The sequence below is a fragment of the Bombus pascuorum genome, chromosome 1, assembly GCF_905332965.1.
Source record: "Bombus pascuorum chromosome 1, iyBomPasc1.1, whole genome shotgun sequence".
Classification (NCBI taxonomy): Eukaryota; Metazoa; Arthropoda; class Insecta; order Hymenoptera; family Apidae; genus Bombus; species Bombus pascuorum.
In genome coordinates, this window is record NC_083488.1 from 11,971,789 (window position 1) to 11,993,999 (window position 22,211).

At 37.4% G+C, this 22,211-nt stretch overlaps 2 protein-coding genes and 1 long non-coding RNA gene across 3 annotated transcripts; 2 read left to right on the top strand and 1 right to left on the bottom strand.

Annotated features, from left to right (window-relative positions):
• Nucleotides 1-1,011: 1,011 nt before the first annotated feature.
• On the top strand, nt 1,012-15,213 carry LOC132914671 (basic proline-rich protein). The gene is made up of 9 exons (XM_060973983.1): nt 1,012-1,220; nt 11,502-11,644; nt 11,772-11,933; nt 12,033-12,188; nt 12,332-12,477; nt 12,583-12,605; nt 13,401-13,563; nt 13,666-14,289; nt 14,329-15,213. The coding sequence occupies exons 1-9, from the start codon at nt 1,218-1,220 to the stop codon at nt 14,829-14,831; spliced, it is 1,923 nt and encodes a 640-aa protein (XP_060829966.1). The 5' UTR covers nt 1,012-1,217; the 3' UTR covers nt 14,832-15,213.
• On the bottom strand, nt 12,966-13,218 carry LOC132904810 (uncharacterized). Its single transcript, XR_009657665.1, has 3 exons — nt 13,171-13,218; nt 13,078-13,110; nt 12,966-13,038 (listed from the first exon to the last, which is right to left on the bottom strand). It is a non-coding gene; the product is annotated as an uncharacterized LOC132904810 (long non-coding RNA).
• Nucleotides 15,214-16,161: 948 nt separating the features above from the next.
• On the top strand, nt 16,162-21,987 carry LOC132906028 (uncharacterized). Its single transcript, XM_060957866.1, has 5 exons — nt 16,162-16,308; nt 17,989-18,374; nt 19,066-19,464; nt 19,946-20,353; nt 21,492-21,987. The coding sequence occupies exons 1-5, from the start codon at nt 16,162-16,164 to the stop codon at nt 21,985-21,987; spliced, it is 1,836 nt and encodes a 611-aa protein (XP_060813849.1).
• The last annotated feature ends 224 nt before the right edge of the window (nt 21,988-22,211 follow it).

Below are 22,211 nucleotides of genomic sequence, written 5' to 3' on the forward strand. Positions count from 1 at the left end.
CGAGCGGGGGGATGAAGTTTCTTCACTGTTCGACCGCGCTGTCCGCGAACAACTTAATTACAAAGTGTTACGTAGCTTCTAGGTGGTGTATTATGTGATTACGATATATTACGTGTCTACTTTCTACGGTCGTTTTAACGAGATTCGTTTTTACAGCTTTTCTTGAGAAAAATATTAAAAAGACCTCAAAAGTATAAAAGAATAAGTAAGCATAAAATTTCAAGAAATTTTCAGGAAAATTTGACGAATATTTCAAGTGAAAATAGTAATAATATAATTAGATGTTTAACATATTATGCTGCAATTCAATTAAAAGAATTTGATCAAACATGAATACGTTCGATGCGAAACCCTTGATCAAGCAAAAATATAATTTACAAGTATCTTATGCGTAAGTCCACTTAATAGAAGCACACCGTTCGCCCGTTAAACAATAAATTTCATTTTAATGGGTGGGTGTAGCAGTAACATAATCTCAGGTGGCGGTGACTCCCACCATTGCTAGTGTAACGAACGAACGTGAATGTCCTTCGATCGTGAGCCTGCGAGAGTGAAATTACCTCATCCCGTAATCAGAACAAAGTTTGTGACCGCATCGATCGATCTCCCTTTAATCATCCACGCGTGCGCTACAAAGGAAACCACAATGTCGAATTTGCTAATCGCTGATTTTCTTCTTCATCGAAATATGTAGCCGTTGCCGCAAAGCATGGCGAACATTCAGGACGAATGTCCTTCGGTACCGGCGCACGTTAGACATCAACGAGGATCGTCAAACGCGACGTCGGACCTTTTCAGACGACGTTGTACATCGTCTCGTCCTTCTTGCTAGCCAACGACTCTCACTTTCTCCTTCTCTGTCTCTCTTTCTCTCCCTTCCTCCCTCTACACATTTCAGTCGCTCTAGCTGCCGGCCGTTGGTCTTTCTTTCTCTTTCCACTCTATTCACCTCGTCTCACGAACAAGACGAAGAGTTACAGCATCCTCCTGTGGACGTCGGTTCGCAATAATCGCATGGACCGAACGTTTTACCCCCACCAGCCAATCGGGTGAATCCTATAAATGCTCTCCACGTTCCTCGAGACGAAGAAGTCACCTCTCTCGGGACCACCAAGCGCACCCGCGAGACATGTGTCCGTGTTGAGTGTCCCATTGCGCACGGTGACCAGTTTTTTGGTTCAGAAAGGCCAAAAAATATAAGATCGCGACCACGAAAGATGGTAAGTAAAGTGCGGCATCGGACTAAGTGACACAAACGTGGGGGTTGATTACGGATGCGAGACGGGTTCAGGGTGAACGAGAGGGAACGAGACGTCATTACGATACGGTGGACACGATAGATCGCGTAGGATTGTGTGGAACGATTGGAAAATTAATACATATTTGAAAAATATATATAGTATCTGTGGTGAAAGTGTTTTTTCTGTTGATTTCACGATAATTGTTGTTGGTGCGTTCTCGTTGAGAACGAAGGGTGAAATAGAAAATCGTCGTGTGTTTGCTTCGATACTAGTTGTGTTCCGGAGAATAGTTTTGAAAAATTTACAGAATTAAGGTTATTCCGTTGTGATCGAATTTTTATTGAATTCCTTATGGAGATATAGTTGTTTTGAAATTCTACGTATTCTTCGTATGTAACAACGAATTATCGTTGCTCCATAGAACATTCCGCCTAAAGATTTCTCCTCAGTCCAAGCTGTTCTTGGAACCCAAAAAGTCATTGCTCTTCTCGATGAGGCAATTCTTTCTTAGAGAATATCGCTTTGCGTTTTTATTCAACGTGTAAAGGGCCCATTGTGCCCTTACGTCCCGAAAAACATTTTCATTGTGGAATTTTCGAGTTGTGCCGCGACTTTACTTTCGTTTCTGCAAAACATCGTTTCCACTGGTGAGCTTAGCGATTGGTATTTACATGTACGGCCGCATCCACAGCCTCGCAAGAATTAATACCGAGATACAAGCATCAGCCAGCTGTTAGCGCGCGAAATATCAAAGGTTATCATTGTTCCTTAACTTGAAATCCACCTTTCTGGAGCCTCTGTTTCCCAACCGTTAATCTCAAACATTGAACATCATCGATAGCGTCGTAGCCCCGAGCACGGAGAAAAATCGTTTTCGAAAGAATGAGGTTACGACGTGTCACAAGAATCTTAAGTAAGATGAAGTTTCTTGAAGTAAATGGAATTTGTGATTGCGATACGTTTGCGAGTAAAATAATGTTATAGCGAATAAAATTTCTGTAAAATTTTAATTAGAAAAATGTAACTCTATTTTGTTATATTTTTATACTTTTCGTGACAAATTGTTTGAGTCTGAGTATTTGAAAATTAATTCTTATAATGAGAAAAATGTCTTCGACGAAAATTCAGAAGAAAGATATTTCTGCCACGCAAATTATACGACCTGTTCGAATTATAATTTTCTCCAATTATAATATTCAAATCGATTGTATTATAATACCCATATACGTATCTCTTATTTACTATGCGTTTAGGTAAAGGAAGTTCTCCGGTCACGTAATATAGAAATTTTTAGCCGCGAAAGGTCAACAGTGTAATTCTGTCGTTAAAAAAAAGATACCGTGCCATCAAAATATTCGTACGTCATTAGAAACTTCATCGCATCGATGACGTAATTTCTTTTATGGTTTCTTCTTCAATTCGATATTAAATTATGGTCTCTCACTGGTGACCGTATGTATATGCGTCTCTTTAAGATACGGATGTAACAGTTACTCAAGAACTTCAATAGATAAAAGATTGATCTTTTAATTATATTTTAACACGTTCAACGTATTTGAAGCTTTTTACTCGATTAAAAAAAGCGAACAGTTGAATACATCGATCAAAGAGTGAGAAGCGTGAAATCGCCGTGAACATTACACTATTACCCGCGTCATTGATTTAAAAATTAATTATCTCGAGGAATACCTGGTTGAATCACACAATTGAAATTCGCTCATCGACTGAAAGACTGATTGCTACCTGTACAGGTTTCTAGCTCAGTGATGCGTCGGTATGACGCGTTGGTTAGTAAAACTTACTTATCGGCGTCAGTCGGGGCAGAAAACCAACATGTATCAATCTTTCGCCTATTATGAAGCCGCAGATTTTCCTAATTAATGCCATCCTCACGTAGAAACGTGATTTCCTTCGATATTTTTTCACGAATGCAACAAGGCCGTGGAACTCTAACCTATCGTCATTTATTAATCATTCGAACAACTTCATTAAGCTATACAGAATAATTCCGTGAAAAAATTTTTGAATACGTAGTAAACGACAAAAAAGATAGTTTGACCAGGTTGCAACTCGTTTCATAACGTTATACAGTCATGATTGATTTCACAATTTTCCTTTTGAAAGTCTTTACGAACTTAAGAAGTATCAGCTGTATCAGAACTTTCAGCCGTAACTTAACTTAAATTGCGTTATGAGTGATAATAAAAATATACTACCTTACGAAAACGTGTTTGGTAAACAGTAGCATACAGTAACAAACGTAAAATTGGTCGTAACCTATCGCATAATATTCGTGGTATCGTTTAATAGGATAATAAACTAAAGAAGTGCGTAACGCTTCTGAATGCGATAAAAAGTTCTAGATTTGTATTTTGTTACGTAGAATAAGAAGTCATTAATAAATGTTACATATTTTTGTACTTATAGGAAATTTAAATCATGCGCAGAGTGCACACGATATACAAAGATAGATGAGATATCCGAAAGATAATACTCGTTACGATCTTTAATGGGTGAAACGAATCTCTTCTTAGATTACATTCCTGCGGCTGAATTCATAAAAGTACGAATTTGCATAAACATCCGCAGTTTACTGACTTAACATTCACTGAGTTACCAAAGTGTTCGTACTTCGGTCACAGTTTCGTGAGAGTTATGAACTTATTCGACAAATGATTTTTCCAAGATCTGCATCGTCAGTATGACGCAAAAGTCACCATGATTGCCACAAGAATTACGAACAATTACGAAAATTGATTAATTCATCGTTTGCCAATCGTTTGCTTCGTTCTGTGACGTTAAAATGATGAATTGATTATGTGACTTGCCTTTGAGACGTGAGACGCGAACGTGATTTAGTCTATCAGAAGACTTCGATTCCTTCGAATTAGCATCTTTCATTATGCTGCCGTTTGACAGAATTCCTTTTTCCATGCTACTACTCGACCATGATCACGATTTATCAAGAGATTTATCATCGACGACTAATCTGTCGAAGCTGACATTTATAACCAATGACGAACAATGCCTCGCTAGAAGCGATAATCAGGTGATCTTTCATAGAACTGACATTTGCTCCCAGGGAACAATTTTTTTGCACTCATTGTCCGTTTCAACTGTTTGTATTTCTTATCTGGTGACTCTTGCGTAGTGAATCGTGGTTGCATTTTCCGCTCCCACGCCTACAGAAGTTTCCAGTCCCTGTTTCCGCAAGTTCTTGCCTGAGTTTCAATTCCTTTGAATATCGCAAGTTTAGTGCAACTTACAACCGATGGTACCCTGTACAATATGCAATCAAACTAACTAATCCAAGACAGTACCATTCAACAGATTACAATAGTTCACGAAAGTATTTGAGCATTTAGCGAACAAAACTTTTATGTATATATAGTACATGTTATACATATATAACATTTTGAAATTTTATTAACACTGTAACAAGAAACACGTCTTTTATATTGGTCAAATATGAAAACAATCAGAAAACTACATCCTGTAATTACTCTGTCAGTACATTTCCAGATATGTTTCAACACATCAGGTAGTAACACCTGATTGCAGTGCTAATGAAATTTTAGAATATTTCGTATAATTTTGCGGCTGAGCTATTATATATTTATCAATCGAAGTTTAAAGTTTACCACAGTTTTTATGATGAGAACAAGATCGACTGTCGATCAACGTGACCACTGACCAATGTCAAAAAGTATAGCAAATAGCAGCAGAGAAACCACAAAACGAAGATGAATGATAGTTGGTCTCAAATGGGGCGATTGACATCTACCGCAAACAACTTTCATATTCTCAAACGACTGCTGTTGAACCACCGCCCCGCTCCTTTGTGCCCTGATGATGTTCTCGTGTTTGAAGTTTAGTGCCTTCATATATCCACCTGTCCGTACTCCCTCTGTATGCCGTAATACAGCCTTGATGAGAAGGATGAGCGTCTAGCGTCTGAATTCCGCGCGTTCTTTTCTTCAAGCATCATCTGAAAGATTTCAATTAGAGACATCACGTGGGTGGGTGTTGGATTTTGCTCGGCAAGATCCGATGATTGCGTTACACGCCAGATTTAGTGTGAACTATGAAGTCATTGGTATTGGGCATTATCATTATCCGAGACGTTGGACATTAATTCGACAAGAAATGTTATGGTAATTTAGCAAAATTTTATACATATTGTATGACAATGGCAGGCCATATTTTATAACACACCTTATAACGTAATCTCAACGCTGAGTAGATCGTGGAATTGAAACAGTAAACGGTATAAGTGCTTACAAGTAGAGATATACAGTGAAAAAAAAAATTCATTTCTGTTAATTTTGACACTTACGCCATTTATCGCTTGAACGTTATGGGCTTTCAATGTTTGCCAATTTCACAGATTCAGGAAAATAAATGATAAAAATTCTGTCTGGCTTCCATTTTCTTCAATCACAATTTAGTTGGTAGATAATTTATATTTTTTCCAATAAAAGAAAAAACATTTTTATTTTTGGTACACTTACAACATTTACCGTCCCAAATATTTAAATAAAAAAATTAAAGAATTATGAATTTGTCACGATAATTAATCTTGTATTCGCTTTAATTAATAAAACTCGTTTCTTCTCCCGGTTATGTCATCTTATTGCAAGTTTATTGCAACTTTTATGATTGGAAAGTTCGAGCGATAAATTAACAGGTGTTAAATTCGATAGGAAAGAGTACATTCATCGCCGGAGGAGCGTCAATTTTTGTTGTAACTGTCGCGACTAGTGGTTACTGCCACGTTAAAGAATGAATGTTAGCGCTGTGTTAATAATGTCAGATTATATATCCTTCGAGAATTACTACATAACGAAATGTCGCGTAACAACTCTTACAATTTTGCAACGGGAATGTAAAACATGTAACAAATGTATAAATCGAAGTAAACGTCACTTCAAATATACATAGCTTTGTATCTAATTCTCCACATCAACACAATTAATTAGCTCTTCAAGTGTAATTTAATCGCAAGGAACTTTTTAACTAGCTTCGATTGACAGTTTCTTTAGCAACACTCTTTTTTAATGACTTCATTTTCGATATCTTGAGAAAATATCAGTTAAACGAGGACCTTTGTATCTCTAAGCAATTTTTACGTAATAGATTTGGTAATAATTTGGAAATAATTTTGTATCGACGACATAACCAAATGAGAATCATCCAGAAGATTCGGAGGATCGTGAATAATCATTTTTGTGTCGGCCGATCGAACATGAGATCGTCGCTATGGCATTTCGATTGCGTAACGATCGGCCATGGCTGGACCAAATTGACCAATAAATTTCACGATGATCCATGCTCTTTCACATAAGAACGATAAATAATTGCCGGTTCTTCCTTCTACTTTTTCTTTCTGTTTTTATTTTTTTCTTCTCATCTGGCCCGATCGCAATTTCTGTTCCTTTTTTGTATATCGTTCCAGACGAGATCCAGCGGCCGAGTTATAACTTTGTTTACGTAATAGTTATAACACTTTTTCCTGTAACCTTCAACCTTTTCTCAAAAAGGATTCACAGGTAGCTCTCTGTTCGGTAATTCGTGACTCGTGGGACATAACATACTCCGATTCCTTGAGTTGCGTCACTGAACGTTAGAACAACGATATCGTCTATGGTGAACGAGACAATATTTATACAGACGACACGCTATGCTTACTTATTAAATGTTTTGTGAATTTATCCATGAGTTAAATTTATAATCAAACGAAGATAATGTACATTAATAAGATTTATTGACGATATCTAATATTTATTCTACATGAAGACTAGGAAGGAAAGACAAGATAAACTAGCTTCTTCCATTTTTTATAGAGGAGTAGGTTTTAAATATTCACTACGTTTTTTTTATATAATCAATCCCATGTTACGAAAATTGTCCTTTTATTTATTATATATTTAAGCGTATGTTTATCCATTTTTTTCATAACTTTAGATATATTATTCGTTATTAAAATATTGTTACAATATCAAAATGTCGTTTGTTAATAATCATACCTTCAGTTATTATTAAACCATGTCAACTATATAACTGATACAACAATTTTTTTAGTCTTTTATATTAAAATATTTCCTTTTTTTAAGATATAGTAACATTAAAATAAGAAAAATTGACAAGAATGTACTTATCGTGTTTTTTCCTGTAATTATCAAACGAAACACTGCACCAAAAAGTTTTGTACAAGCTATATACTACGTATAAAGGATGAAAAGTCATGAATTTTCAAAAAAAACATTCGGTTATAAAAACGTTCATTTGTATTGAAGAAACGTTACATTGTCTCAAGAGTTGAAAGGAAATGTTCTTACTCATTTTCCTCGACAGGATCGTATGATAAAACCGCTTGTCGCTGAATGTCATTTGCATCCTCGTATAAACGCTATCGCAGCGAGCAGTAGAACACCGGCGATTTTTTTCTCGTCCCAATAGAACAAAGCCGATCTTTGTTATGGTAATTAGTAAAAGTACGCGAACCTTTCGTCGTGTCATCGTCCTCCAATTTTTTTCGCTGCATTCCTCCTTGATTTTGCGATGGTTGCACGCATTGTTACATGGGTGGGGAGATACGAGCGAACTGTGGCGCACCGTACTTTCTCCGGAGACGTACTTCTTTTCGCGCATCGTGACGCGTGACAGCGGTCTGCCCTGTTTAATTCATCGGCACGAGCCACGAGAGAAATTCGTCACGTAGTAGCCTAAAGTGGTGGTTTGTACGATCACGAAGACAATGAGGATGATTATGAATCGACTTTATTCTTTCGTTACTTCTTTTACTTTCGAAAGGCTGCTGGATTGTTCAAACTTTTCCGAGAACGTTGAAACCTAGTAGACTGTAAGATTAAGTCATATGTCCCATTTTTGAAGTTATGCTTCATTTATATTAGCTATTTCGTGAAAGGATCAAGAAGGAATTTTTGAAATCTAAATAAGTATCAATAATAATAATAATATTAGAGAAATCTGGATAAGAAGAAAGTTTGTGTGGTAGATGTTGAATATGGGATTAATAGGTGAATATCTTTGAGAATAAAATTATAAATGATAGAATGCACCTACAACTAAAAGTGGAGTATTCTTTAAATAAAAATATAATTTCAAAGAGCAAAATGTATGCGCGTATGAGGTCGAAGGAAGAGATTATAGATATTGCTCAGTAAGAAATGTCCTATTAATCTTTACCGTAAACCTGGCGGTAAATTAAAACTGTCTAAAGCAGTAATTGGCAACCTTCTGTTTTCATAATGTTGGCAATTTATGTATACTCATTTATTTGTCAAATAAGGCACTTAGGTAATGTACATCGACGTTTTCTAATTGTACAGTGACACGGACCGATAATAACAAGACTTGATGTAATTGCTATTAATTTTCTTCAACGTAAGACGATACTTCATTACTCATTAAAATAATCACTTTGCTAACTTAAACCTCCTACTGTTTAATGTTTTTACTTTCAATAAAAAAAATTGTATAGCTTCTAAATGATTAAGTTGTTATATATCTAAACAATTCAAATATTATGAATCATTACTTCCATTATCTCTTTCTTTAATGGTAGGATAATTAAAACGCGATAAGGTATCACGCAAAACTAGAACGAAAACCATCCACGAGCATCCGTCACGCATTAATTAAAGTCAATTTATACCTGTTCCGCTTATAACTCTACTTAGTCTTCTTTTCTACTCTCGTGAAAATGATTTCCCTTCTACCCGGTTGCCATTTTCGTTGTTCGCCACGCGAGTTACGACAAACCTCGATGGATACGCCACGATGTTTCTTTCTTCGTTTAATAAGCACTCGCATTAGCAGTGCACGAAGCAGAATAATTAGAAAGCCATATTCTCGAAGACGCGTTGCTCAGACTTTATTAGTACAGGTAAAGATGCAACCCGCGCCTTCGCTATTATGCAAGGTGTCATTTTTGCACGTATCATAGTTGATCTAGCCGTTCGTCTATTGAACGGAACTCGTCTGTCCGATTCAAATCAACCGAAGATAAATCATCCGGTTATAATGCGATAAATGGATGTTCAATCGTAAAAAATTCAAAGCGAAATTATGTTTCTGATATTTTATGTTGCCTCTTGAATGATATCATAGATATTATTATTCAACGTTTACCATTCATGAATAATTATGAATCTTCTTAAAAATGCAAATATGTATTAGATATCCAAAAGATTTGAAGGGTACCATTGACACACAATCACTCACGGAAGAATTTGGGCCCTTATGTAGTTGTGTTTCAATTCGTACGCTAATGGAATTTCAAAAATATTTCTATGACGTACATAATGTATTCATACAAATTTTTTATAAAGTTTCTATAAAGTTTTCTATATATTTGTAAAAGTTTTAGTGTAATATTTTTATGAGGTGAACTAAGTAACCAAATGCAGCTGTAAGCAGTTCTAGCTATTACGACACAATTTTGCACCTCGAGCCGCGCGAACTGCTGACCCATAGGAAACTGTTGTCATATTGGTTTCTCATTAGAACCGAAGACGTTCTAGACGTACAGTTTGCAACTTTCCCTAGGTGCAAATAAAACGTTGATGGGGCTGCTAAGATGTGGCTAATTGTTTGCACTATTCATCCTTGCACCTGAATATCTTTTAAAGTTTTGCTAGTATTAATCATAGAATTTCTCGCTAGCCCGACATAATTACTTCTACGCTATGGAGGTTGCATAATGTAAATTAATGGAACGTTATAAATCAAAAGGTTAGAATGGTACTATTTTAATAAATAATAATAATGAAACATCATTCATTATGTCCTTTAAGTTAAACCTCTTGACACAAGCGGCTCGATATACATTAAATATTTCACCAGATGCTACCTATATTATCTTCTTTTCTACAGCAACAATGTTGTATAAGAAATTTCTTAAGTCACGAATACCCCCAGAGGTTAAGGAGGCTCGATTTCGCAACCTCGCCGACAAGGATTGATCGTACTAAAAGTACAGAAATTGTACTAAAAAGAAAATATAACTTTCGTTCCCAAAGTACTGCATAGGAAAGTTTGTCTATGCAAAATGTCGCGAACAAAAATTATAGCCGATCTTCTAATTACTTAAAAATAATCATGAATGGCAAACGTGTTTCTTTACATAAATTATAGTACTTCTAGGAATTACGAAGGATATTGTTGAAATCCTTGCTGAAGTCAAGGACTAGTTCATTAGCAGTATCCGAGAAGAGTGAAACGAAAGCGTGAGACCTCAAAATTTCTCAAGAAACGGTAACCTTGCGATCTGTATCGGTTGTTCCGCAAATCTAGCCGTGACACCACTTATACATCAGCAGCCTTTCACATACTGACGAAAGAGATTCTCTCCCCATAGCCCGCGCGATCCTTCTATATAAATTATACGCCTAAAGGTCACTGGACGTTTCTTCGAGCCAGAACCATCATTCGTAGCGGCGCTCACGATGTCGTAAACGGATAAGACGGTTTTAAATTTCTGGACAACGAAGCTTCCATCAGCTTTGCATGATTTATGATGCTTATTCAATCAACAAAAGATAATTACGTCTGATGGTAGCATTATTACGATCCGATCGAATTAATTCGAAACATTCAATAGTTTATTGCAAAGATGCATACATACAAAATATGACAATAAACACTTTTCAACGATATAAAATCAGGAGGACGAATGGGCATACTCCTCGCGTAGGATATTGACTTTATTAAAAACAGCTAATAAATAACGTACGCTATTTTAAGTATGAAACTAATTAGCGAGAAAAGGAAGATAAAAGTCGCGACGTGAATTGGAATAGTGAAGTTAAATGCACACGTGTGAAGTTTATCGTATGATGGTTGGTTAAACTCAGAGACAGAAAATATTAAAAAGCATCTTCAGCCTGAATAGGGCATTGATCAAAATTTCGAAATGATAGGTTTTGGAGATTAAGTACATAATGATCAATGACATACTGAATGCTGTATTTCACACGAACGAACCTTTCACGATCACTAGTGTATCACACAAGATGTATCGTAGTCGAGACAGGTTATGTAAGTCCTTGGTTAAGGCGTGAGATAATCCCACGAAGACAATCTTTGATATATCATGGCCAATTGCGTGACGATCCATGACCTAATACATATATTTCGAATTCATTCAGGTTAATAATTGAGATTATTATTGTATATTTATGTGTGAGATGTTTGATTTATATGAAAGATAATAATGACATGTATTTTCTGATTCAGCGAATCTTGTGGATTGCCACAATAGTGGCAGTGCTCTCCACATACCATGCGCAAGCATCGAGTGAGAAGAGCAAAAGGGCGATAGCAAGCAATGGAGGCTATATCTATGAGCCACCAAATGAAATATTCACGCTACCCCCGAGGTAAGAATTGATTGCAAAATTTTGTGTAAAACATTGTACGATCATTTACATAATTACTTGAACAAATGTACACACAAGTAGCTTTAACATTTTGGCTACAGTAATCAGTTATACAAATTTTCTGCAGACCAACGTCGAGACCACCGACAGCAGTGACTCATGGATATCCAACATCGCATGCATCATCAAGCACACTGCGTCCTGTAACAACGGCACCATATACCTATCCAACACCACAAAAATTCACAACGTCACGCACACCATCTTATCCTTATCCAACTCCATCACAGTAAGAATTGATCAAAAATTCATCTTAAAACATGATTATTCTAGACGTAATTTTGATATAAATTTAAATCATAATGTATATACTACAATTATCTCACAGACCAACAAAAAGTCCACCATCAAAGACTACAGGATATTATTATGAAACTCCTAGCAGGCCATATACGCCACCTCAGACAACATCATATGTTCCACCAAGGACTGATCGTCCTGCAACAACACCAGGATTTTCACCTCGGCCAACTTTACCAACGCAGTAAGCATTTGTAGAAATTTGAATTTAGAAAATTGTAAAGAACTTTACTTTAAAATTGTAAAGAACATTATTCGACCGATGAAACTATAATTTGCAATACAACTTTTAATAAAATCATCATTTATAAATACACTTTCTTACAGAAGGCCAACGATAGGACCATCTCCAGGGTATAATTATCCAACACCTGAAAATCCACTTCCGCTGCCGCCTCAACGACCGTCTTCACGCCCTCAACCACCCAGAACCCCAGCGCCACCTCCACCTTTCCCACCACAAACACCAAGGCCTCCATCTCCTCCGCAGCCACCACGACCTCCAACTTTACCACCATATGTACCTCCATCACCACCACAACCACCAAGGCCTCCATTACCTCCACAACCACCAAGACCTCCAACTCCACCACCATATGTACCTCCAACCCTTCCACCAAGACCTCCAACACCACCGCCATATGTGCCACCATCTCCACCGCAACCACCGCGTCCACCGACGCCACCACCGTATGTGCCTCCATCTCCACCACAAACACCAAGAACACCACCAACTGGTTACACTTATAAAACACCATCACACCCATTTACGTATCCACCTCCTACAACATCACGGCCTCCAACACAACCACCAAGAACACCACCGCCTCAACCACCAACAACTGGTTACACTTACAAAACACCATCACACCCATTTACATATCCACCTCCTACAACATCACGGCCTCCAACACAACCACCAAGAACACCACCACCTAGACCACCGACACCTTATTTGCCTCCGACACCACAACCTCCAAAAACACCAGCACCGCCACCACCTTTTCCACCGCAACCACCACAAACGCCAAGACCTCCTTTACCTCCGCAGCCTCCTCAGCCTCCAAGGCCACCTTCTCCACCACGACCACCTGTGACACCACCAACTAAACCACCAACACCGTATTTACCTCCTTCGCCTCCACAACCACCAAGGACTCCACCACCTTTCCCACCACAACCACCACAAACACCAAGACCACCTTTCCCTCCACAACCGCCACAAACACCAAGACCTCCTTCACCCACACGGCCGCCTCAAACTCCAAGACCACCCGCTACATCTGCACCTGGTTATCTGCCTCCCGTACCACCTACGCCTCCACCAAGACCACCGCTTCCGCCACAGCCACCAAGGCCTCCAACTCCACCACCTCGACCTCCAACACCATATGTTCCGCCATCTCCCCCACAACCACCAAGGCCTCCAACTCCACCACCATATGTACCTCCATCTCCTCCACAACCACCAAGGCCACCAACTCCACCACCATATGTACCTCCATCTCCTCCACAACCACCAAGGCCACCAACTCCACCACCATATGTACCTCCATCTCCTCCACAACCACCAAGACCACCAACTCCATCACCATATGTGCCTCCAACTCCACCACCTAGACCCCCAACCCCACAACCATATTTACCCCCATCTCCTCCACAGCCACCAAGACCTCCAACTCCACCACCATATGTACCCCCATCTCCTCCACAGCCACCTAGACCCCCTACTCCACCACCATATATACCCCCATCTCCTCCACAGCCACCAAGACCTCCAACTCCACCACCGTATGTACCTCCATCTCCTCCACAACCTCCAAGACCACCAACTCCATCACCATATGTACCCCCAACTCCACCACCTAGGCCCCCACAACCATATTTACCTCCATCTCCTCCACAGCCTCCAAGACCTCCAACTCCCCCACCATATGTACCTCCATCTCCTCCACAACCACCAAGACCACCAACCCCACCACCGTATGTACCTCCAACTCCACCACCTAGGCCTCCTACCCCACAACCATATTTACCTCCATCTCCTCCACAGCCACCAAGACCTCCAACTCCACCACCATATGTACCTCCATCTCCTCCACAACCACCAAGACCATCAACTCCATCACCATATGTACCTCCAACTCCACCACCTAGGCCTCCAACTCCACCACCATATTTACCCCCATCTCCTCCACAGCCACCAAGACCTCCAACTCCACCACCATATGTACCTCCATCTCCACCACAACCACCAAGACCACCAACTCCACCACCATATGTACCTCCAACTCCACCACCTAGGCCTCCACAACCATATTTACCTCCATCTCCTCCACAACCACCGAGGCCTCCAACTCCTCCACAACCGCCAAGACCTCCAACTCCTCCACAACCACCAAAGCCTCCAACTCCACAGCCTTACCCTAAACCATCAACGCAGGGCGGCTCGTACTTACCTCCAGACGATCAAAGTACTTCAAGATATACCACTGCCCACACAACACCAAGGTCATTTCCAACAACACAAAGAACTCCATTTACTACCTTGTCCACATCTAGTACACCGTATTATCCAACAATACCAAGTACGCGACCTCCGCCATACCTCCCACCCTCTTCTCCCACCGCGCCACGTGTTACGGTAACTCCACCGCCTCCACCAACTCCAATTTACACTCTCGTGCCAACATCGACTACCTATACTGCGCCACCAACCGGTAGACCAGCTCCACCACCAACTTTACCACCAACCACAAAGAGGCCTATTGGTTATTTCTACGATGTACCAGAGAATCCACTGGAATTACCACCCTTCGTTCGATGAGAATAGGCAATGTTTTTGCCCTTTTTGTTTGTAATTTTCAAATGTATAGTATACAAAGCTATTTATGGATCACCATAGAAAATGATAAGTAATCTGTAATCGAAAAATGGGTGAAAACGATATGACAGGTTTGCTGTATATATTATATCCAGTAGCTTGTACCATATACGTTTAACTAGAATGGTAATTATTATAAGTGTAACTAATGCTTCGAACAAAGTCGTAAAGTAGTTTCCAATGAAATGATTGGAATGATAATAATTGATTTAAAAAGCTGATGATGCTGTGTTACATTTGTATAAGAAAAATACAGTGAATATAAGATAAAATGGATGCACATAACTTTGTACATCTGACACATGCATATTATAAAAGAAATAAAAAGTTTGTATAAAAAAATAGCTGTCGTATCGTGTTTCATTTCACAAAATTAAAATATATAGAAGATTGAAACCAGTCGCGACATATGATAAATACTTCTGTCATATTACTTGAGCGTTTCGATGTAACATTTTCGAAAGATCGAAAGTGAGGTACACCTGATTCGCCAGAGGGTCTTGAGAATCACCTTTTCGCCTACGACATCCTTTTCTCTCGTGAATATTAACTCATGATTATGAAATGCATTCGAGAATTCAGAATAACGCGACTCGCTTGAACAAATACTATAAATCGAAAATAGTTTGCTGTTGCAATCAATCAAGAGTTATTTTACATCATACTAATTTCCGTTACAAGGAACGGTAATTACAGTGACTTTCCTTCCGCGTGAACCATGACGGAATGACGATAATAGTTGATTTGCTTAACCAGCCAGCATGACACCGTGACATTGGCATTCTCTTGCAGTATCGTGCAATAATATTTGACTCGAATCTCCTTGCGTAGTAAGTAGTCCATAACCTATCTCCTACTACCATAACAAGCCTCCCCCACGAACAAAGAAATTTTCTACGTTCATGATAGAATTCAAACAGTGAAAACTCCGTTGCGAGAAATGAGTGCTCGTTAGTTGTATATGAAACTTCGAAAGAATACCGTCTCGTGTTCTTGCGACACAGGATTTGCAAAACTAATTGTTATTAGAAATTTTTAAACAATATTTCGGTTGTTTGATTGAAGATCGTGCCCATTTTAATTACCATTTCGATTGTTATATCGTTGATATTGGAATACTAATGTTCTTTTAAATCTGCTTGGTATGCTTTATTTATATTTTTATTATGTCCACTTTATATTGATAAAGATCGTAATCATATAGTAAAAAATTCCTTGAGTGTGCGAAAGATCGATCGATCCACCTCGAAAATGTTATGCGAATAATCAAAAGATGCTGGAAACGGGAAGAAGAACTGTAATTAATACGTCTCAGCTTGGACTTTATTCCGATCACGGTGATCGATACTATAGAAGTCGATACAGTTCTATTACGAGGAAATTTGTAATTGGAGTTATGGTGGTAGTGGCAGTGGTATTAGTAAGTATCCAACCGTAGTACTAATAAAAATCTTGTCAATACTTAGTTCTCTCGTCAACCCTTAAATATTCTTAACTATTTCACATGTGAAATTTTATTAACTGACAACCATGAATATATTTATTTTTAATAAATAAATAAATATCAATAAATAATATTTTTAATAAATAAATATACTCCCAATATAGTCCCATTTTTAGTATATTAGATTTCCTTTGCAAAAGCAACAGAAGAAATGTCTTATTGCTAAGATTATTATGTTTAAGATTATTAATAATTGAAGAGAAGAACCTTTTCCACAGCCCAAATAACATTTATTCCTGAAAGAATTAATGTCTCTACATTTTTACCATCAATCATTTTTCTTTGTTTCCTCTTTTCAAAAAAATGTTGCATCCTCAATTGAACGAGTTATCATATAAACTCAAACATTATAACACAATCTATTAGCATTACATATACTCGCTATGCAAACAGTAGCACACTGCTCACCTATATATCGTGTTATTTGCTTTAAAGAGTATTGGTGTCTTTTACGCGGTCTTCTTACAAAAGCAATTCATCTCACAAGGAATCGTTTCGTGTACCTATTGCCACATCGAGTAAGTTCAATGACTCAGCCCGCGTGATCGAGAAACATTACGTATCGATCATTAACAGTGCATTACGTTCTACCGCGTTCGAACGCTACCGTCTGCATAGCTGTAACACTTACGATGATTTTTTAACGAGTAACAAACTATCAATAAATAGTACTTAATGCATTCATACCAGGAATTGAATTCATTGCGACGTAAGAAACGTGATTTTCTAATTGTTTTAATAGAAAGTTGATTTTCATGTTTTTATTTAATTCGAAATTTATTTTATAATTAGATTATGAATGTTTATGCATTCATAAGTTTAAAATTAAAAATGCAAAAATCTAAAGAATAATTATTAGAACATTTAATGGGTAAAACAAATTCCTATTTAGTTTCATTTCTTTAGTTATGTTTATACAAGTTTGAAATTGCATAGACATCCGCGATTTCTTTATAATTGATTCAAAATGTGATTAATTGTAAAATTAAAGCAATCTGACAGAAAGTAAGCGTTTAACTTTGCAATAACAAACGTTTCGTTAAAAGTAAAGTTTTTGTCATTCGGCGCCTTAATGAGACGCCATTGTGGCGAACAATAAGCACAATTACACTTCGCGAGTTTTCTCCCATGATTAATGCAACAGGTACAAGTAGCAGAGTTAAAAATCACAATTTCACCGTGGATCTCGCCGCAGTAGATTCGCATGCATGGCGAACCAAGCGTCTCAAAGAAGATTTCTGCGTGCTTCACATATAGGGCGTTAACTGTGTTTTGACACGAATTAACGTACGCCTTCGCGAGAATGGTTCCCGTTTAGGTTTAATGTATAAACGAAATCTAGTGAAGAAATGTCTTTTCTTGCGAACAGGATACCAGTTCGATTTGAATTGAGAAGTACACTTTCCAATACCTTTTATGTTGGAAAAAATATAAAATTATTATATAATTGTTATATAATTTCACGAAATAAAATCAAATATTATTTAGTACACTACGAAAATATGCTTTATATGTTTGGAAAAAGTTGAGAAAGATGAATTAATTAAAATTTAGTACAAATTAATCTTGAAAATTTTATTCTTTCTCCTATTATAGGTCGGAATATTTTTATATGACTTCACATCCGCTTCATCAGTGAACAGCAAACTGAATCAGGAAACAAAGCATATGTACATCTTGCAAAATGCTCTTAAGAAACCTTCGAACTTTACGAAAAAATTGTTTAACTCGACTGTTCCGCCAGAAATGAATAGAACCAGTTCCATTTACATTCAAGATCGTTTAGACAATGATGGGAATCTGTTCCTTTACGATGAAACGACCGATCAGAAAGTAGCTGACGCAGAATTTAAGTCTCAGAACCTGAATAACTTCAAGCTAAGGAAAAGAGTGCTGAAATCGGTGGAGAACAAGGTGGACGAGTCGGCAGAAGGGAAACAATTGTTCGACAATCATGCAATTGTTTATCGTGTGAGACAAAGGTAAAATATCGTCTACGTTGCTCTTTATTGAAATAAGTGATTGTATCGTGGCTTTTTCTGTGACCTGACGATATAAATATGTAATGAAAATGTTCGATATGATTTTTCAAGTCATCAAAGACGTTACAAACGAACTGATTTTCATAGAGTTTCGCTTCGATCGTCAGGAACGAAGTCGAAGATTTTAATACGCTGTTACATAACGCTTACAAAACCCGTAACTGGGTTTTAAATGTCCGTCAAGTATTTATATTCGTCACATTTTTTCCTTCGTTTAAAAGTTAATGAGCATCCTCTGTAACGTACACACACACACGATTCGTATTCGATGGAAATGTACATGAACTGATTATCTCAGTTTCATTATATCGGTGTTCCCTGCCTGTGCCTCAAGCTGGCAATAAATCAACATTACAGCCTACAGTATGTAAATCCCCAAGAAACACTTTCTACTCTTCAGCAACACTTCTTCCCTCGAACATAGCTCTATTATCACTCACTTTGCTCTTACTTAATATGCATTACGTACATCAACGTAGGATCGTAAGTACTAATGAATAAAATTTCAATCTCATTTATATATTACAAATTTTTTATTTCATTCGGCATAAATCTCTAGAATTGAAACTTGAGAACTAATTGGCGGAAAAAAGTGTCTGTGTGAAAAATATTTTTAAATACACTTAAATAGGCACAAGTACCCGGAGTTGGAAGAAGATGGAAGTTCAGAGGAGAATCGACCTCTTCCTTTTCATTGGGAATTGAAGACACCACAACCAACTGCCTTTAAACGTCCAAGATACCCTCAACTAACCCAGTACAGATATCCATACGCTTCTAGAAATATTCAGGATATCATCAAATATCTGACGAACGACGCTGACTTATCAAATAGAGGCATCAAGTTCACTGGCGTGTACGTGAATCCAAAGAAATATGATTTGTATCCTGGAACAGGAGAGATGATGTCCAACAGCGATAAGTCGGAAGAAGATGAGAGTCAACCTTATCCGCCAAACGAAGATCCGTTTTATCAGTATAAACCGAAACATCCGGCGGACGTGAATTTATTGGCCACGTCCAATGTCAGGTCTGTAGGAAAAGAATCTACGTATCATTGGTGGTTGGAAACTTGGCAAGCGGAAAGAATGCAGGCTTATTTGCCCTACATAAAGTTGATAGAACCATTCTAGTGACAGAATTTTTAATATAGGGCAGGTATATTGGAGATTATTGATTATTTACACACTTACAGCTTGATGGAGGAGCAAGTAGAGTATGTCGTTTGCCTTTGTACCGTTCAGCTAGCTATTTTTCCAACTACATATAGTACATAATGAAAAATATGTTCGCTGAACGTAAATTTAATAATAAAATTATTTAACTATCGTAGTTGGACATCGATTGAAATATATTACAATAATTTCTTTAGCACAAACTATTACATGTAAATAAAAAATGTTATAGGTACTTCTGAAAATATTGCATTTAAAAAATATTACAATGCAACAAACTCTCTGGAATAAAAATGTTCTTAAATATGGAAAAATGAAATCAGTTCAATTTTTCAGATTTTCACCGACAGGTCTTCACAGATACAACTACGATGCTTACGGACGGCCATCTAATTATTATAAACCGACTTCGATTGAATCCATGTACGAAAATCCAGCTTCCTATCCGAGTAATTATGGAAAGAAGCGGAAACCGCAGCCGTTCAGTGTTATGTTGGACATTTATCCCATCACCGACATTACAGAGCAAAATAAAAAGACAAACAGGCCGAAACAAGTGCCTATGGACGATTACGAACTGCGAAGACCGATTCAATATAACAGAGGGCCGAAGTTTCATTCTCCACTCCCGCAATCATTGACGGGAATGTCTACTCACAATCAGGCAATGACCGACGAAGAAGAAAGGCAGCAGATGATATTCCATTTGAATCTATATCCAAGGAAAAAAAGCAAGATGAGCAGGTGAAATTTTAAAATACATAAAACACGCTGATAACCATGTTGCGTTCTTTGAATGATATTAGATCCAGTCGTGTTTCTTATTTTTAACAAACTTCTTAAGTTTGAGGAAAATATGGAAGAATCGTTATTGTATGTTATTTGCGTGATTTCCCGTTTTAAATGTACACTAAAGTATTTTTTGAAAAATAAAAAGTCCTTTCTTTTGCTCAAACAAGAGTAAGATTTGGACATAGGAACTTCAGGACCGCACCAAGATTAAACACTATAAATTCATTTTTTTTTAAACAGTTTATTCTAGTCAAAATAGAAAATATATTGACGTGCCAGAAATACGATATTTTTCTTAAGAAGTCACATTAAAGTACAAAATAAATTATATTCAATTTTGCTCAAAATGAAACATAAATAACATTTCCACATTTCCGGCTCGGCGATTACGTAAAAATTTCTGTGTGCAAATTTTCCACCCACGGTATCTACGTTCTTGTATCGAAGACGATCTTCCTTACTTTCGATTACATAAGACTCGAGGATTGCTTTCGCGAATCCACCTAGATTTATTCGCAATCGACGAAACACGATTTCCCTGTAAACCATATCGTCCGGTGGATCGTGGAATCGTTACAATGGCGATCGTAGCTTCGTTATACGTTGAATTTATCTGTAGAATTGTCGGGAAGATCGGTAAATTCATGCGGAGAACTTTCACCGAACGTGCGACGTCGATAGGTGAAAAAATTTTGTCGAAACTGTTCGACGACTCGTTAAAGACAACCACGTGAAATGTCATCGATTAAATTCAAGGTATAAACGATCGATTCGAAAATTATTCGTCGTAAATTCTCTTCAACCATCCTTGGAAGATTGCCTCCTGAAATATATGCATTATTGTATTTTATTAACTGCGGAAACGAAGTGATATCAGTTGATATATTGTCAGGCAACAAGGATAAGAGTTATTAATGCCATAATGTAAAAATAACAGTTAATTAAAATAAAGAGGCATTGTTTGAAAACATTCTTTGAAAAATTTAAATGAAAATTATTCTATTTCTAACTATTACACTATATTTTTTTAAGTATAATTATTATAATAGCATTGTAAAAACAATACTTAAGCTTTATCCTTTGGTTTTAGGTACGATATTATTCACAGATCGGAATCCATGGCACCAGAAGATCGACAACAATTCGTGGATAAAGTATGGTCACCTTTAGAGACGATAGCCAAACATTTAGCTGTAGAACAATCAAAGTTCATGGATCAGGATAATGAAGGATCTAATCTTGCTGCCACACGATATCAAGAAACTTCTCTCGATAACAAAGACGAGGTAAAAAGATTACAAAAGACAAACGATTTTTCAAGATTAAGTGAGAAGGAAAACCCGGAAGACACCATCACTCTCCCACCTAACCATAAATCAAGCATAGAGGAAGATTACGCTAGTACCGAAAAGTACGAGTTTGAGGCTCAGAAAATTGTAGGAACTACCACGGAGAGTGAATTGAATGACTGTAATACGACTGTCATTTCGAAAGAAACTAAAACCAATAAAACTGAAACTATCGATAATTCAAAGGACATTGACACCATTGAAGGATTTAAACAATTCAACGATAGTGTCTCTTAAAGAGACTGCAAGAAGAAACATACGTTTCCGATAAAGAAAAATAATAAATATTAAAAAGGATATGGTTGGTCAAGGTGGCTGCGTAATTGTAATAGAAAATTGTCTAAAATCACGCAACAAATACATTAGTGTTCTTTCTTTCTAAATATATTACGATTTCTAATTATATCCTCGAATGTAATTATGGATGTTGTCTGAACTAGACAATCATCAATCTCCTTGAG